Raw genomic sequence first — 17,975 nt, 5'->3', positions numbered from 1 at the left:
AGTTGTTTTCTAAATTAGAGCCTGGTAATGACCATTCCTGGGATTTTCTGACTTCACCATTACATCACGCTCCATTGTTCTGTCCCCACAGCTCCAGGAACACATACCATGCAGCTACAATTGTTCCTTATTGGGTAATGCGTTGTCATAGCTCAGCAGGATTGACTTATCTGACTCACTGACCCTTATCTTAGGAGACCAATATCTGGGGAGACCCAGGAGTGCGAGTCAATGACTAAAACGTGGTTTCTGAGTGATTTTAATGACAGGTCCTGGGTGAGAATAGAACAGAATTATATTGTCATCATCTGTGACAGATAAACAGCTAGTTTAGGCCAAACGGAGGCCTCATATTATGGGGGGTGAGTGCAGGTAGCGTGCTATGTACTCCTCTGCTCTATCAAATGGCAGGTATGATTAGGCACACTGATAGCTATGGATTAATAGCTATGGATTGATAGAATGACAGCTAGATAAATAAACCATAGATAGTTGATGGCTAGCTAATGGATTGATGATACTGTAAATGATGGATAAATAGACAGACAAATACAGAGCTATAGTTATAAACACAGCCACATATGATAGTAGATAGATATGTACCAAAAGATAAAAAGAGAGTAAAGAAGGACACAAAAAGCTACAAAAAAAGGACAAACTAATAGATGGCTGGACAGAAAAATGGACAGATCTATATATATATAAATATAGTGATGGAAAGACAAATGGACAGATAGACCAATGGTTATTTTCCTCAGGTGCGGGGAATGAACTGGGAGGGAGAATATCACTAAATGACCCCCCACTCTCTGATCACTGGGACAATGACGCTCCATGTAACAATAACAATATTGCAATTCAAATGACAGGAATCCGATCAAACGGTAAAAATTTGATTTTGATGCATAAACAGCCATTCACTTCCTCTGTCCTCAAAAAGTGTTAATAACACCAGTCGTTTCCTCCTCGTTATCAGTCATTCCCTGACTAAGGCTACTTTAAGCACAGCCAACTGACGTGCTGCAGCTGAACTACAACTCCCAGAAGCCTCAACTGACAGGCAGACAGTTGTTCACCTTTGAGCTTTTAATATGAAGTAGAGAGTGATATTCTGAGTCAATTTGCAATTGGTTTTCATTTTTTATGTGTGGATTTTTGAGCTAGCTTTTTATTCTGCAGCTCTCCAGTTTGCCATTGTAGCAATTGGGTTGCTAGGGTCCAACTTACCCTAGCAACCATGCATTGATTTGAATATGAATAGGAGAAGGCCTGAATAGAAAGATGTGGAATAAAACGTAGCAATAATAATAAATGTGTAGCATTACAGATCATTTGTTTTTAGATGAGGTCAGTGACCCCCTTTTAAAAGCTGAAAAGAGTCAGAAAAATAGGCCGATATTAAAAAAAAACTATAAAAAACGAAGACCAATTGAATAGTTGTTTAGAATTGGCCATTCTATAACATATTAAAAGTTAAGGGGGTTTAAGGGGTGGTTTACCTTTCAGTTAACTTTTAGTATTTTAATAATTTTTTGCCTTCTTCTTCTTATGACTCTTTCCAGCTTTCATATGGGAGTCACTGTACACATCTTAAAACAAATGCTTTGTAAGGCTACAAATGTAATGCTATTGCTACTTTGTATTACTCCACTTTCTATTTAGGCCTCTCCTATTCATATTCCATTCTCTCATTCAAATCAATGAATGGTTGCTAGGGTAATTTGGACCCTAGCGACTAGATTGCTGAAACTGCAAACTGGAGAGCTGCTGAATAAAAAGCAAAATAACGCAAAAACCACCAATAATAAAAAATGAAAACAAACTGAAAATTGTCTCAGAATATCACTCTCTACATCATACTAAAAGTTAAATCAAAGGTGACCCACCCTTAACTACAACTCCCAGAAGCCTCAGCTCCCTACAGCTGCAGCACAGCTGAGAATCCCAGGTGCAAGGTCAGTTTTTCTGAGCGCTAAATGTTAAACCATCTCTTCTGCTTGCCCAAAGAGCTTGCAATCTTGGGCTGCATAGACCACGCTCCCTCATCTCCCAAAACGACCAGAGGGAAAAGAAATCGACGCTGAGCACGGAACAACAGTAGGAACGAGCGACTCTGGGCTCTCCCCGCAGCTGCCAGGAAGCAACTTTCTCAGCCTCTCCGCGCTGAAAACAAGGCAAAAAAGGGGTGGGAACTGGGGAGAGAACAGCGAGTGATTGGTTAAGACGTGCAAACAGTGAAACTGTATGCAAATCCATGGGTGTGACTAGCAACAACATTGATCGCGCTCTACCTATGGGCGGATACTGGGTGCGTGTGGGTTTGGGGAGAGTTGCGCTGGTTTGTACAGAAGAGAAGCAGGAGACAGAGTTGGGACAAGGCAACCTTGGCATCAAGAGAGGCATATGCTGTAAAGTATCTGCTGTGCCCAATCCCAAGGTGCTAGTGAGGCAGGAGCATCCCGGTGTGTGCATGGCACTCTCTGCACCTGGACCAAGAGGATACTACTAACAATAACCTGGGATCTGGCAGAGCAGAGCTGGTGGCAGCCCAAATCCATGCCATTGTTCCCTGACCTGCACTACAGTCCCAGGCTGCTGCCTCCCTTGGGCTGTGCTACTGTCTCCCTCATTGTTCCACTGCATCTCCAGGTGCATCACTTCTTCTCTGCTTCCCAGTAAATCTCAGGAGCTGCAGATCATTCCCTGCTAAACCGCCTGCATCCCCCTCTATCCTCCTGCTGCTGCCTGGGATCTGCTGTTCACAGCACTGGGGTTGTAAGCATTTCACTGCTGTTAGGTCTGCCAGTACCCCGAGGCTTGGGCAAAGGGGACCTTGTGTGTGTGTGGGACCCACTGGTCTGGGAGACAGATAAAGGGTGGGGGATTCACAGGAGAAGGCTGTGTTCATGTTTGGGATTCAGGAAAGCATCCAGAGGAGTGGGAGTAGCATGAAGGAGGAGCCCCTGAGCAGCGGGATGAATGCAGTCCGGACTTGGATGCAAGGAGCTGGGGTGCTGGATGCAAACACAGCTGCCCAGAGGTAGGAAAGAGGCAAGAGGGGTGAAGCGCCACCATTCCTTACTGGGATTCATTCCTGTTCCCTTCCTTAGCTTATGACATCTATCTATCTCTATCATACTGTATATCTATCTATCTATCTATCTATCTATCTATCTATCTATCTATCTATCTATCTATCTATCCATGTGCGTACATATGGTCAACCCCAGTTATTAGTTCTGGTACAATTCTAACGGCTGGTAAATTTGGTTGGTTCTCCAAAAAGACTTTTCCTATAGTGACACAACAAGGAGCTGCTGTTGGTGCTATTTTTGTGCCGAGCTCCATCTAAAGAGATGCTCTAGACCCACATTTCCCCTTTTTGTAATTGAAGGTCAATAAATGCATGGCAATAAGATGGGCCAATCTCTCACATATAGAAGTGTGTGTGTGTGGGGGGGGGGGGTGACCCAGAAGTAATAGTAGATAATGGTAGATGGCAAAATAGATAGATGGCAAGACTGATAGATCATAGTTTCTCCTTTCTTTCTTTCTTTCTTTCTTTCTTTCTTTCTTTCTTTCTTTCTTTCTTTCTTTCTTTCTTTCTTTCTTTCTTTCTTTCTTTCTCTCTCACAAACACACAGTTAAGATTCGCCTTTAACCTTAAATGACATAAATGTATGTATCTTAACAAAACTCCTGACTTATTGTGGCACTTAGATACAATTTTCCACCTTGCAGTATGTTATATCCCCTAATAAATGAATGATTTTAGGGAGATATGAATGAATGATTTCCAAAATGTTAGGGAGAATAGCAGCGGAGTCAGACAGAAATGTGTTTCTAATCAGCCCCCCCCCAGCTGCATCCTCATCCCAGAATAAATAATCTTTCAGGAATTTGGAAAGAGTGGGACTCTTTTAGTCGCCCGGCCACTATAAACTTTCCAAATTAGTATTCTCACCCAAAAATGGCCAAATCCATATTTTTTGAGAACCTATTTGAAATCAAATATTAAACGTATTGCTTAAGGGGTTTCTGTGCAGGGTTTGGAGCACTTTGTGGATTCAAGCCAAATGTCGTATTTATTTTATTATAGAATTTTCAAGGAAAGACATGAGCTCATATTGTGTGTTCTGTGTGATAGAACTTAGGGTTTCAGGACATAAAACTGTTAATGAAAGGAGGAAGAATTTGATACATTTATGGGGAGAGAGAACATGAGGGCATTTATATGGCACACCTAAAAACTATTGTTGGTAGAGGCAACTAAGAAATATTTAGGCTATGAATTGGTATCAGCACACTTCAGACTAGAAGAAAAGAACTTTCATTTGAAGCAACGTAGGTGGTTCTTCACAGTGAGGACAGTGAGGTTGTGGAATGCACTGCCAGGTGATGTTGTGATGGCTGATTCTGTTAATGCCTTTAAGAATGGCTTGGATGATTTCTTCGACATACATAATATCAAAGGCTATTGTGATACTAAAATCTATAGTTAGTATAGATATGGGTATATATAATTTACTAAAAAGTATGGAGGGGTGTGTGTATTGATGCTGGGTTTTCATTTGGAGGGGTTGAACTTGATGGACCTTGTCTTTTTTCAACCCAATTTAACTATGTAACTAACTATGTAACTTAGGTGGAGAAGAAATCTTTGAACTTTCTGAAAACCTAATGAAGGTGTAAGGGAGAGATTGATAGATGATGTGTCTATGTGATAGGTAACCTATCTTCTCTCCTGCATCTCTAATACTTCCTTTCTGACCACAGTGGTGTGGGTTTGGCCCGGGCACACTTTGAGAAGCAGCCGCCGTCCAATCTCCGAAAATCCAACTTCTTCCACTTTGTCCTGGCCCTGTACGACAGGCAGGGGCAGCCAGTGGAGATTGAAAGAACATCGTTTCTGGGCTTCGTAGAGAAAGACAAGGTGAGAAGCCACTAGTTCTTTGGTATCTCTTGGCCAGCGCCAAGTTCAAATTCTTCTATCTGTCATAATTAAATTAGCCAAATGTTTCTCTAGATATACACTGCATGACTTGCACTAGTCCTGTTCCAACATATTATCCCAAAATAATGACTAATGTACAACATGATCACCGAAAAACCTCACTGTTATCCCCACAAATCACTTTCCCTAAATTCCACATCATTCACTTTGGTTAATATTTCATGTTACCCACACCTATCACAGAATGTTGAAGAAAACTGTACGATAGTATGTCTTTCCCTAATTGTTTTAATATATTATCTGAACGGATTTGTTATCAAACGCAGATGCCAACATTACAACATTAATCAAACAGTATTTCTTATAATCATTCCCTGTGGAATCTTTCCCCTCAGAAATATGGTTCAAATGTAAACTTTGATTTATGAAGTGATAATGTTTTTTAAAAAACTGATGAATAAAAATAGAACACAAATAATAAAAATAGTAGAATTAATTATTTTTATTAAAAACATGGTTTTATAAGGACAGAAATCCTAATTTTTATATTTATTTCTGTGGTTTAGGAAGGTTAATATGGCACACTAAAGGGCAATATTAATGTTAAAGCAATTCCAATACACATTAACAATAGGAAAACACATGCGTAGGAAAACACCATAGGAAAACACATGTGTGACACGAGTTGGGATGCAGGGAAACTTGTGTGTCTAAGGTAACATTTTTTTCTTTTCTTTTCCTTTTTTTTTTTTGGAAATCAGGAAACCAGCAGTGAAAAGACTAATAATGGGATCCATTACCGCTTGCAGCTTCTCTATAGCAATGGTGAGTATCTGGAAGGGGGCTCAGCAGATCAACATTGATAGCCAATATAAAGAGGACCTTTCAGACAGTGAATTTTAAAGTGCTTGAAGGGGTCTTGTCCGTGGCTTGGGCTGCTCTAACAAAACACAAAAGAGCAATTTTAATTTCTTGAGATTTGTATTTTCCTTTTAAACTTTTAAAAAAAAAATGTAATGAATTTTGTATTTAGATGGATATTTTGAAAGATGAAATAGGAGTGCTTGATTTAATAATGAAAATGTGTATGAGTCACCTTTCCATTCTCTGTAAACAGAATCCCACAGGCAGCATTAACCCTTTGTGTGCCCATGTGACAATAAGGAGGAACTTAGATTTATTTTATATTTCGGGATCTTTGAACTGTTTGGTTTGGAGGTGGTGAACGGTCAGCAGTTTTGTAAGAGTTATTATACCTCTGCTGCAAATATACTAAATATTTGAATTAAGTGATAGTGTTGATTTTAATTTCATTTTCATTTCATTTTAAAAAGTAATCACAATCTATTTGGGATATTATTGGATTAAAAAAATTATTATATATATTTATATAGTTAATTTATATATATATAGAGAGAGAGGGAGAGAGAGTCAAATGCCCAATATGCATGAAACATTCTCCTTATTGTAAAAGCCGAGAGCAATGACACACAACATAATAGTGTTATTTCTAGGGGACATAGAAATAATAGTGTTATTTCTAGGGGACATATTTTATTTCTAGTAATCAGAAGACAGCTGATCCCCTAAGTAGATTCATTACCACGTAGCAATTCTGGAAAAGAATATTCTATTTTAGGGGAGAGAAAAACGCTGCACTTCTCCTTCTGTCGGTTGGGCATTAACCCCTGCTTTGCCGGCCCATCTAGTACTGCTTTCACTGCCACATTATGCAGTCAGGACCTGACCTCTGCAAGACTTGTATTTTTGGAGATAAATGGGGGCTCTCACGGGTGTAACTGACGTATGTTGCTAATAAAGTCAAAGATTGTGTAGATGATAATGAGCTCAGGCAGTTGAGCACAGAAAGGATTCATTCAAGTATAGTCATAGATAGGGCTGGAGAAAAAAATATCATCAATATATGTTGCTCAAGACTTGCTGAGACTGAGATATGTATGTGTGTGTGTTCATTTGTATACACACACACACACACACACACACACACACACACACATATATAATATTATAATTATTTTATCCTTCTGCTTTTAAATATCTGTGATATATACAGAGCAAAATCATATATATGTATATATATATATATATATATATATATATACATACATATATGATGTCTTTATCTACTATATTAAAGTAAATTATGAGGATATCATGTATCTCTGAAATCTCTATTTCTTATTGGTATATATTCAGCTATTATAATCCTGTTTCATCCACTACATGTACTGTAGAGCTTTGAAATAGACCCTGTTTCTTACTAAGATCAAATGTGAAATTAAAGTTGAGCCCTGCTGTTTATATGCTGAGATCTTTATGAATGTGGCTCAGTAATAAATCTAGGGCTGTTTTTACTGGCTTTCTATGGAATGGGGGATCATACTAAACTCGCTGTCTTTTTTCTGTCTTATTTTAGGTATCAGGACAGAACAGGATTTCTATGTTCGCTTGATTGACTCCATGACAAAGCAGGTAGGTGTCACGCTCCTGGGTTAATCAAACAGTAGTGAGTGCAAATGGCAAGTTCCAAGGGGGCCATGAATTTTATTGGATAGGTTGTATCACTTTGGGAAGACTTGTAACAATGTTAGGGGTCACAGAGGTTGGATTTGACTTGTTGTTTGCGGTGATGTAACGTTTCCGTGTATGATCCTACTTCCTGCTGTTACTCGAAACGTCTCATCGGATACAGTACCATCTCCAAATCTGTTTCTCGTGTGTTGGCGCCTGCTAATAGCTGCATTGCATAAATACACATGGGATGCTTATTTGGGAAATCTCATTCATTGTGGTTAAAATGTGGTTGGTGAAACGTGGGCAAGGAGAAGGTGGCACAAGGTTACCATGCATGGTTTCTGTATTTGCTTGATTGCCTGGCATAATCCATTGTTATTAGTTAGGGGGCACTCAGGCATGGTTGAGTCTGAATGTTGCCCAGAGGACAGATGGGTAATGTGGTATGGTATTGGCATTTCCAGTTGTATTTTAGAGATGGCAGGGGGCTGTGCGAAGGTTACTTTTCGATCTCAAGAATATGAGTGTTTCTTATTGTTGAAGCAGTTATTTAATTACTTACAGCTTGCTTGCTCTGGTATAAATCTCAATGACACCACCAATGCTTTCTATTCACACTACCCAACAGTTCCAACCCTTTCCGCTGACTTCATCTTGCCTTAGTAAATACATATGGTATACTATATGTATATATATATATATATATATATATACTCCAAGGAAGACCAGCAACACCAGGGTTTCAGTGTAACAAAGCAAAGTGTATTCAAATATGCATGAATAGCCGACGTGACGTTTCGGTCCACGCAGGGACCTTCCTCATGGCGTGCGTGGACCGAAACGTCACGTCGGCTATTCATGCATATTTGAATACACTTTGCTTTGTTACACTGAAACCCTGGTGTTGCTGGTCTTCCTTGGAGTATCTACAATTTTTACCTTGCACCCAGGTAACACGTCATCAGCAGGGTGCTGTCCTAATGAGGATATATATATATATATATATATATATATATATATATATATATATACACACTGTATATATATATATATATATATATATATATATATATATATATATATATATATATATATATATATATAAATGTGTAAAAACATGCTGGTGTATAGAGAACAAAAACAAACAACTATAATCAGAAACAATGTTGCCACTACTTGTGGCTAAATCAAATGGTCAAAGCAAGACATTGTAGTTACATTTAGGGGCAGATTTACTAAGGGTCGAATTTCGAAGTTAAAAAAACTTCGAAATTCAACCCTCGAATTGAAATCCCTCGACTTCGAATATCAAAGTCGAGGGATTTTTGCCATATTCGATCAAATGATCGAATAGAAATCGTTTGATCGTCAATTAAATCATTCGAATCGAACGATTAAATCGTTTGAATCAAACGATTCAAACTATTTTTAACGATCGATCGAAGGATTTTTATTCGACCACAAAAACTTAGAAAAGTGATCTGGAAGGTCCCCATAGGCTAACATTGCACTTCAGTAGCTTTAATTTGGCGAATTATGAAGTCGAAGTTCAAAGAGAGTTTAAAAAGACAGTACTGCGATTATTGAATGGTCGAAAAGTCGAACGATTTTTACTTCGAATCTTTGAATCGAAGTCGAATGGTCGAATATAGCCTATTCGATGGTCGGAGTACCCAAAAATTTACTTCGAAATTCGGGCTTTTTGAAATTCAAACCATCACTCGAGCTTAGTAAATCTGCCCCTAAGTATAGGATTCCCTGGTGGAAACGAAACTCTGCAAGAAATGAAACAGTTTTGTGCTTTATAGTTAGTGTGCTGTGTTAATAAGCACTAACTATAAAGCGCGAAACTGTTTCGGTTCCACCAGGAAATCCTATACTTAATTGTAACTACAATGTCTTGCTTTGACCTTTTGAATTAGCCACAAGTAGTGGCAACATTGTTTTTGATTATAGTTGTTAGTTTTTGTTCTCTATACACCAGCATGTTTTCCTCCCCTTCATTTGCATTTCAATCGCTATTCTGTTGTTTGTGTATTGCCCTCCCACACCTGTGACACTGTATGATGTCACACATATCCTTTTCCCGCCTTTGGGGTTTTAAAATGGTTGTTTGTTTTACTCACTTTGAGAAAGGCTAGGGACCTAGCTGAAACGTTAGCTGTTTTTTTGCTTAAATAAAACTCTTTTTTCCACCATAAGTCCTGCGAGTGCTAGCTTCTACTGGGCTATTGTACTTACGATTATACAGCTCTGCACCCAGGCACCTTATACCTTTATACGTGTTGTGCCGGCAACCAATGGTATATATATATATATATATATACACACTATATAGTATGTACACTGCACCACAGTTACACCATCTTGCTTTACTTCACACACTATTCCACAGTTGCGGCCCCCTTCCCTTAATACTATCTAGCCTAACTATACACACTATACTATGGTTACATGACCATGCCCTGGCACCGTCTTGCTTTACTATTGACACTGACAGCTATGGCATCTTGCTTCTTACCATTTTGGCAGCCTTTTGCAGGAAAAAAATTTTTGTGGGCATAGTGACATTACTTTACTCCCTTTACAGCTACTGCTTTATATGGGTTAGGATGCCTGCTTGTACTTCTTCTCTAAACAGCTGCCTCACTATAACATCACTTTTTTTTTTTCCTTTTGGTGGTTAAAGGGTTAACTACCTAGGTGTTTTTAGGGATTAAATAAGAGAATCTAGCCAAGAGATACCTTACTGCCCCACTACACAAGAACCCCCCAATATACTTATACTTCTTTATTTTGACTCTTTATATTCCAGTTTTGGAAGGAATAACCAGCCCCAGCTAACAGACTGACTGCGATTTCAATAGATTTCCTGCTAAGGCAGAACATTATGTGTGTGACAGTCTCCCTGCACCTCTGCCTTAATGCAACCTCCTTCCTTCCTGCCCGTGGACTTCCATTCTGCATTGTATTTTTGGATCTGAGATCTTGTAGCTCCTCACCCCTGGAATTTCCTATTCACAAAACACTGGAATACTGCATATGGGATTTTTTTGTTATCAAAAAGAGCTGCATTTGGCTTTTAAGCAATTAATTCATCATTATTTTAAAGAGGAACTTGCTGTTTGCAAGATGAAAAACAAAACATGTATTTTATTCACCTATAAATCATTGTACTGGAATATTTTGTAATTCTATGCCTGCAGTGTTAAAACAAATGTTATTTAAGAAATCATAAAATGTAAGTATATTTATATGGTTTTAATAATTAAAATGAGTTATATTATATTCATGTTCCATATTTATTTAATATATTTAAAATATCATTCAAAATGTATTTTTCCAAAAACCACAGTGGACCCTTTCAGTTCTCTTTTCCTGTTATCAAACAGAAGTGCCTTTAGCTGTTGAGTAATTAATACCTCATTTATTTAAAGGGGGAACTATTGCATAAGAGAAACCAAAAATACCAAAAATAATTTTTCATGCTTTTTTTGTTTAAACTTAAATGATAAACTTTTAAATTTTTCAAAAATGACTTGCTAATTTTGTAAACCCTAATAATAAAGTTTGAATAAAAAAAAACAAACATTAGATATTAGCATATTATTCTAAGCTGAAATGATAAAGTTTTAAATTTAAAAACATTTAAAAAATTTCTTGATTTATAATTGTAAACCAAAATGATAATTTTTTTAAGGCACCTTCATGTTAAGCAATAATAATCAAAAAAATTATATTTATCTATAAAAATGTTCGGCAATCGGCAGTCATTTCATGTCATGCCCATTTTATATACGTATTAAAAAATATAAAACATTAAAAATACAAAGATGTTCTGTAATTAGCAGTAATCGTATGCATTAGACATTTTATACATATTTTTTTAAAAAAATATTAAAAATCGTTTATTTTTATGTTTGTATTTATAGTCTTTTATGATGAATATATTCCACTTTTCTCTAACTCGTATTTTTTTTTAGACATAACATTTATTTTTTAGTGTTGCCTTAAAACAGTTTATGGAACATTATTTTTATAACTTTAGATTTAAATAGGATTAGAAAAAAAAATGTATCTTTTTTTAAATTGTCATTTCCCCCCCCAAAACCAACGAAAGGCTCCTAAGGCAATGCTTGACCCCTTTGCTCTGTCATTATTATCCAACAGTTGGAGATTCTGTTGTGAAAATAAAGCATATACAGTTTATTTTTAACCCCCCCCCTTATAATTAAACAAGGTTCACGAAGGAAAAAATACGCAGGATTTGAGCTGACTTTAAATACTGAGCTCAGGGTTTGTTGAATCTCAAGCTAATGTTTATTCTTTTTTAACATAGAGGAGCCTGTATTCTGCATGCTTTCTTTCTGTGTGTGTTATAATGAAATCTGTGTCACAAAGAAAGCTGACAGATGTGGCTACGGAAAATCCAGGCACAGGCTGCAGCCAGGAATACATATTACATGAGCTGCTAACCTGAAGTTATGTGAGCAGGAGGGGAGAGCAGTCGGGGGACTCCACTCTTCTGAGGTCAGCGCAGCTCATGAAATATCCCCCCTTTCCCCCATCCAATAGCAGCAGCAAACACACAGGGAATCTATGTGACACCCAACATTCACTTACAGCTAACAGGGATCTTGTTATGGAGAGTGCAGTGTATATGTGTGTGTGGGTGTTTGCCATACATAAACTTATCCAAGTGGGACTCTATAATTTATGATGCGTGGTGAATGGAAGGAGAGTGTCTTCCTAGGGAACACTTGGGCTATAGAGTAATTAAGAACGACGGAGTCGCAATTCTGACACATTTTACTTGAAGGAATAGCAGTGTAAGTTATTAATGAGCTTAATATGGCCAGCATGTCCCAGAGTCACAAGTATGTGTGTATCTGTGTATCTAGTGTTCAATCTATTTTTATATTTTGTTCTATCAATGCCTTATGTTTATCCATCTCCCCATTATTTATCTATAATATCTTTATGTATCTCTCTCGCTAATATCTGTTGTTTCATGAACATAATGTGTATTTATCTGTCCATTAATATTCTGTCTATACCTGTTTAGTTCTTATCTTCTTTCTACATCTTCTGTTTATTAATATCTGTCTGTCTATATATATATGTATTGTTACATGAATATACTATCTATGTATGAATCTATATATCTATATGTTATAGATATATGTTATAGACACTCTCTCTCTCTCTCTCTCTCACACTCAGGGTTTGTATATTATGCAAAAAAAGTAGAGTTTATTCAATGTTTCTGGACCTCCGTCAGGAACAGCAAAAAAAAATAAATGAATAAAAAAAATATATATATATGTGCGTATATATATATATAGTGAATAAAGTACCCCCTCTTGTAAAATATAAGGATATTATAAGTTACCGAGGAGTTTCATGACCATATAAAAACACGAGGCCGAAGGCCGAGTGTTTTTATACAGGTCATGGAACTCCGAGGTAACTTATAATATCCTCATATTTTACAACTGGGGGTACTTTATTTATTATAATACACAAATTTTAGTGAGTCATGTGATAGAAATTACATCACTACTCACCGTTTATAACTGATGACATCACTACTCACCGTTTATAAGGATATAATTTACAAGATATTCATGGCTTTTGTGTATTATATATATATATATATATATATATATATATATATATATATATATATATATATATATATCACGCTCCATGAATATTCTATCATCTATCTATCTATCTATCTATCTATCTATCTGTCTGTCTGTCTGTCTGTCTGTCTCTCTGTCTGTCTGTCTTTCTGTCTGTCTGTCTATCATCTATCTATCTATCTATCTATCTATCTTTCTGTCTGTCTATCGTCTAGTATGTATCTATTGTATATCTATCATCTATCTATCTGTCTGTCTGTCTGTCTGTCTGTCTGTCTGTCTGTCTGTCTGTCCGTCTGTCTGTCTATAAGCGATCTAGTATGTATCTGTAGTATATCTCTATCTACAGCTTTCTATCTATCATGCAGGGACCTTGGATTTTAAGCCCCCTGTGGCTGGGACTGATATAATGAGGAGCAATCCCTGTGAATAGTAAAATTATGTGGCTATAGAAATAAGGGCTAACAATATTACTACTGCTACTAATAATATTACTACTGCTACTGATGATGTCTCTCTCTATCAGTCTGTTGGTTGGAAGTTATTAGTTTGGAGAAGTTTGTGGATCTGCAGGCAGAGGGAGTTCTTTGCAGATAGAATTTTCCAAACCAAACAGGTACCTGTTCCATAGAGTAAATCAGAGTTGCTGGAAGCTCATGGAGATTAAGGGAAAATCACCTGAAAACTTTTAGGGGCTTATTTACTAAAATCTGAATTTATCTCATAATTAAAATAAAAAAGCTTGACTTCTCCCATGCTCATTTTGCCTTATTTATTAATAAAATAACTCAAATAAATCGGATCGGGAAAAAATAATTAAATTAATCGAAAACGCAAATCATACTATTTTTAATATTTTTAGTCTTTTTTGATTTTTTTCAGGTTTTTGCCACATTTTGTGGCAAAATTTATTGTATTATAGGGCTAAACCCAGCACACACCACAATATCTTCAATTTGAAATAGGGACATCTCCCATTGACTTATACATGACCTCAACAGGTCTGAAATAGTGGATTTTAGGATACGTTTTTTTGCAGAATTGTGGTAAAATAAATATTGAAAGAATTGAGGGTTTTTTTCCCACAAAAAAAATCTAGTTTTTGCTCCATTGGAGGTTTTGCAAATAACCCCCTTAGTGCAATTCAGACGGAGACACTGGTCGGAGAGACTGGTCTTTTGAACAAACTGGAACAACAAATGGAATTGTAACTGCACTGTAACCAGAAAGTAAAGTCTTTAAATCCATCAATGATTAGAGCTACTCTACTTATTGGTTACAGTATTCCATTCAAACAGCTGGCTACGGTCTGTGAAGCAGATAAAATAAACCTTAATAATAGTTGAAACATCTTCTGACAATTTAGAAGAAGCTAACTTCTAGGTGGAGGACCCCCTTTAAAACGGCTCAGGAGTTGTTTTAGTAAGCCCTTTGTTTAATGCCTAGTCAGAGGATGTTGTAAAGCTTGTAGAACCATTGCACCTCTCCCTTGCTTCACACTAATATGCACAATGGGTGCACTGGTGCAACAAAACAGACTTTACCACACAAGAGGGGTCGAGATGTCAAGAACAGGTGCATGGTTTTTGTCCATAATGGGTATGGCATAGAGTGGTTCTGGTCAGTGCAGCTCGGATACATGATTGTTCCCTTGCAACACTTTTGTTGCACATTATTCAGGAGGAGTCACAACTATGAAGAGCCAGGGGGTTCTAGGTGCTCTTTAAGGCAAGCAGTGGGTAGGGTCAAATATCCACTGTTATTCACTCCAAATGGCATGATTTTTCACCCCTTAAGAACTCAAGAAATTACCCTTACCCATTTTATAGTGTTTTAGTAAATAGTAAGGCTACCCTATTATCATTTAGATACGAGAAACTAATCTGAATTATTGCTGTGAAAATTACAGTGAAAACATTAAAAAAGCACAGATTTTGGGATTTGCATGCATGATCGAGAGCCGTTTTGGGGGAAATGTAAACTCATCACACTGGAAAATGTGTTGTTTGGAGTCTGGGGGTGAAAACAAAGCTAAGGATTTTGGAAAGTCTGCCTGAACCAGATGGCCTGATACTCCGTCAGTCTGGCAGCCCAAATGCTCTCTCTTGTGTTCCACTGAGCCATTTGTTCTGGGATATTTCTGCTAGAGCTGCTTTACACGACAATGTTTGAACTACCTTAAAAATGAACATATTTGGGAAGATTTATGTTATTAATTCTCAGCTGATATTCGGTCGTTTTTTCTCTGCGTTTGGGACTGGGGGAAGAAAACATGAAATATGAACTTAGGAATTTAGATGAGTATAATTTGATTCAAAGGTAATTGGAAACAATGTAGCACCATCAGCGGTAAGGATCTCATACACAGTGCAATGGTAATGGGAAATAATCATCTTGACAGTGATATAGGCACTGTGGTCCCAGAACATCTCAACTGTGCACTGTGACCCTTGCATTTGTTAATGCATAGTGAATGCGTTAGTTTTTTGTATTTTGCACCCTGCACTACTAAGTGTTTGTGGCTCATATGGAACATATGGCATCCCAGTGGGAACAAGAGTTCAATCCCAGTCCATCTAAGTTTTTGCGTTTGTCTGGGTTTCCACCCACAGTCTGAAACTGGCTGGTAGGTTAAGGACATAGGACATAGCTGTAGCTTTTGGGGGGGGGCAATTACTATGTCATTGAGCTTAGGGGCCTCAATAGAAGTCACTGGAATCCATCACATGACAGCTCCATAGCCAAAGCCTCTAGCAGTGTCTGTGCTCCAAAACAAGAAGACAGCATGCAAAAAAAACAACAAAAAAAATCGAATTACTTCCATTTTTGCACAATGACAATTGTCTTTCAGCACATAAATGACCCCCTGAATGAATTGTGTTTAGTACAGGGAATACCTATGCTGCAATAGTATTATGCAGTATTAGTATTAGTATCTCTCTGTACAGGTAGTGTTGCCTCCCGGCCGGTATTTTACCGGCCTAGCCGGTAAAACACCTGCCAAGGCTGGGGCCGGTATTACAAATTTACCCTTAAAAAGAGCCCTCGTCCTGCCCCCAATACCCTGTAAAAACATAGCTTTTGTGACTTTGTCGGCACCATGGCCACGCCCCCTTTACAGCATTGCACCACCCCCTTTGACATCACGTCTGCCCCTTTTTGTTCCCGCCCCCCACCAGGCCGGTAAAACATTTCGGAAAAGGTGACAACCCTATGTACAGGCTATGAGGAAACTTAGGGTACTGTTCCTGCAGCATGCAAAAAAACAAAAAAAAATCGAATTACTTCCATTTTTTGCACAGTGATGATTGTCTTTCAGCACATAAATTGACCACCTGAATGAATAGTGCTTAGTACAGGGGAATACCTATACTGCCAAAGTTTTATGGTATCTCTCTGTTTAGGCTATGAGCAAACTTAAGGGCCTGCTCCTGCTGAATTGTGCTTAGTACAGGGGAATACCTATGCTGCCATAGTTTTATGGTATCTCTTTGTGCAGACTTTGAACAAACTTAGGGCGCTGTTCCTGCTGAATTGTGCTTAGTACAGCACACCTTACTAAGGGAAATTGTAAATGTGATGTTATATTGCCCATTTAAATGTTTGCTTTAATTTATATAGAACATACACAGGCCAATATTAAAGCAGATGTATCCAAGGGGAGATTATTATAGGGGGGAAGCATGCAGAGTGACTTAGTGCCCCACCTTTCAACATGGTCTATTTGGCTGCTCCCTTCTGCCTCTCACAGTTGCGTAAACCCCCTTTTTCTTTCCCTCTCAGGAAATATAAAGTGAATACTGCATTGTGTGCAACTAACATCTCCCCCCCCCCCATTCCACATCGGACCTGTTTTTCACACAATTAAGGTGGCGGTTCTCCAGTGGGTAATATGAAGCTTTGTTTGTTCTGCTGTAGTGCGCAGTGTGATAATGCCATTGCCCCAGTCCCTTGCACTGTTATCTGGGCCCGATGATGTAATAAGATCTGTACAAGCTTTGACATCATCCCATCAGGCCAGTGCAATGGCTCCTTGGGGAGAAGAAAACCGAGAGCTGAATCTTTTCAAAATAATAATTGGGAATTTTATTGTGGTCCTTCGGAGAAGCGCCATAGCCCCCCCCCCTCCCCAGCCAATGACTTTGTGAGCTCATTTGCACATATGTCGTACATTTATTGTTTTCTTAAAAGGAATCTATCATGCCCAAGTTTGCCTTTATTTCCAAGCGATAATTGACAAACTGCCGGTGATTCCCAAATCAGTCTTTTTGGATATTTTTACAGGGACAACCTATGCTGGGTCAGTGCTGTAACAATAGGTGGGTGCAGACCGCCAGGGTGGGGCTTAAGGGAGACAGGACCCAGTGAGGACCCATGATCCCCTGTAGGTGCTAACACACGTCAACTCACACTGATTTCACCCACTGTAAGTACTTTGCACCTGAATCCCCATTCACCCACACCACTGAAATACATTGATTGCCACCCAAATCCAGTTGAAAAGCAGAGCTGTGCTGGGGTTGTGGCATAGACAGAGTCAGTGGCTGGGCCACTGTAGAATTTTACAGGGTCTCATACTACTTAGTTAACAGGGCCCTTCGCTCAGGGAACCTAGACTATTAACTTCCAAACCCTCTCCACTCCCACTCCAGTCCCCTTCACGGCCTGTGTATTTTACTGTCCAACCTGCCTAGACTCCATTCTGCCTATAAGCACCTGAGAGCAGTCAAACCTGCCTAAACCCCCCTTCCCCCAATGGCAGCACTATAGGTAGGTGTTAGGTCTAGAGGAGGGTATTGCTGGGTTGGCCCTTGGTGTTTATTCTGTAATTACCTTCC

The 17,975-nt window shown here is 38.3% G+C and overlaps 1 protein-coding gene across 4 annotated transcripts in view; it reads left to right on the top strand.

The window, feature by feature from the left end:
- The first annotated feature begins 2,256 nt into the window (after nt 1–2,256).
- The window catches only part of LOC108710765 (transcription factor COE1), a 402,967-nt gene continuing 387,248 nt past the window's right edge, over nt 2,257–17,975 (top strand). The window contains exons 1-4 of one of the 4 annotated variants that reach the window (XM_041586021.1): nt 2,257–3,040; nt 4,777–4,933; nt 5,716–5,779; nt 7,392–7,447. In XM_041586021.1, the coding sequence (XP_041441955.1) occupies nt 2,907–3,040; nt 4,777–4,933; nt 5,716–5,779; nt 7,392–7,447 (411 nt within the window). In that variant the 5' untranslated portion in view covers nt 2,257–2,906. The remainder of the gene's footprint in view (nt 3,041–4,776; nt 4,934–5,715; nt 5,780–7,391; nt 7,448–17,975) is intronic. The other 3 variants (XM_041586022.1, XM_018251928.2, XM_041586020.1) reach the window with 3 other exon arrangements.

Source organism: Xenopus laevis, chromosome 3L (genome assembly GCF_017654675.1).
Source record: "Xenopus laevis strain J_2021 chromosome 3L, Xenopus_laevis_v10.1, whole genome shotgun sequence".
NCBI classification, from domain to species: Eukaryota; Metazoa; Chordata; class Amphibia; order Anura; family Pipidae; genus Xenopus; species Xenopus laevis.
This window is presented reverse-complemented; position numbering and strand designations above follow the sequence as displayed.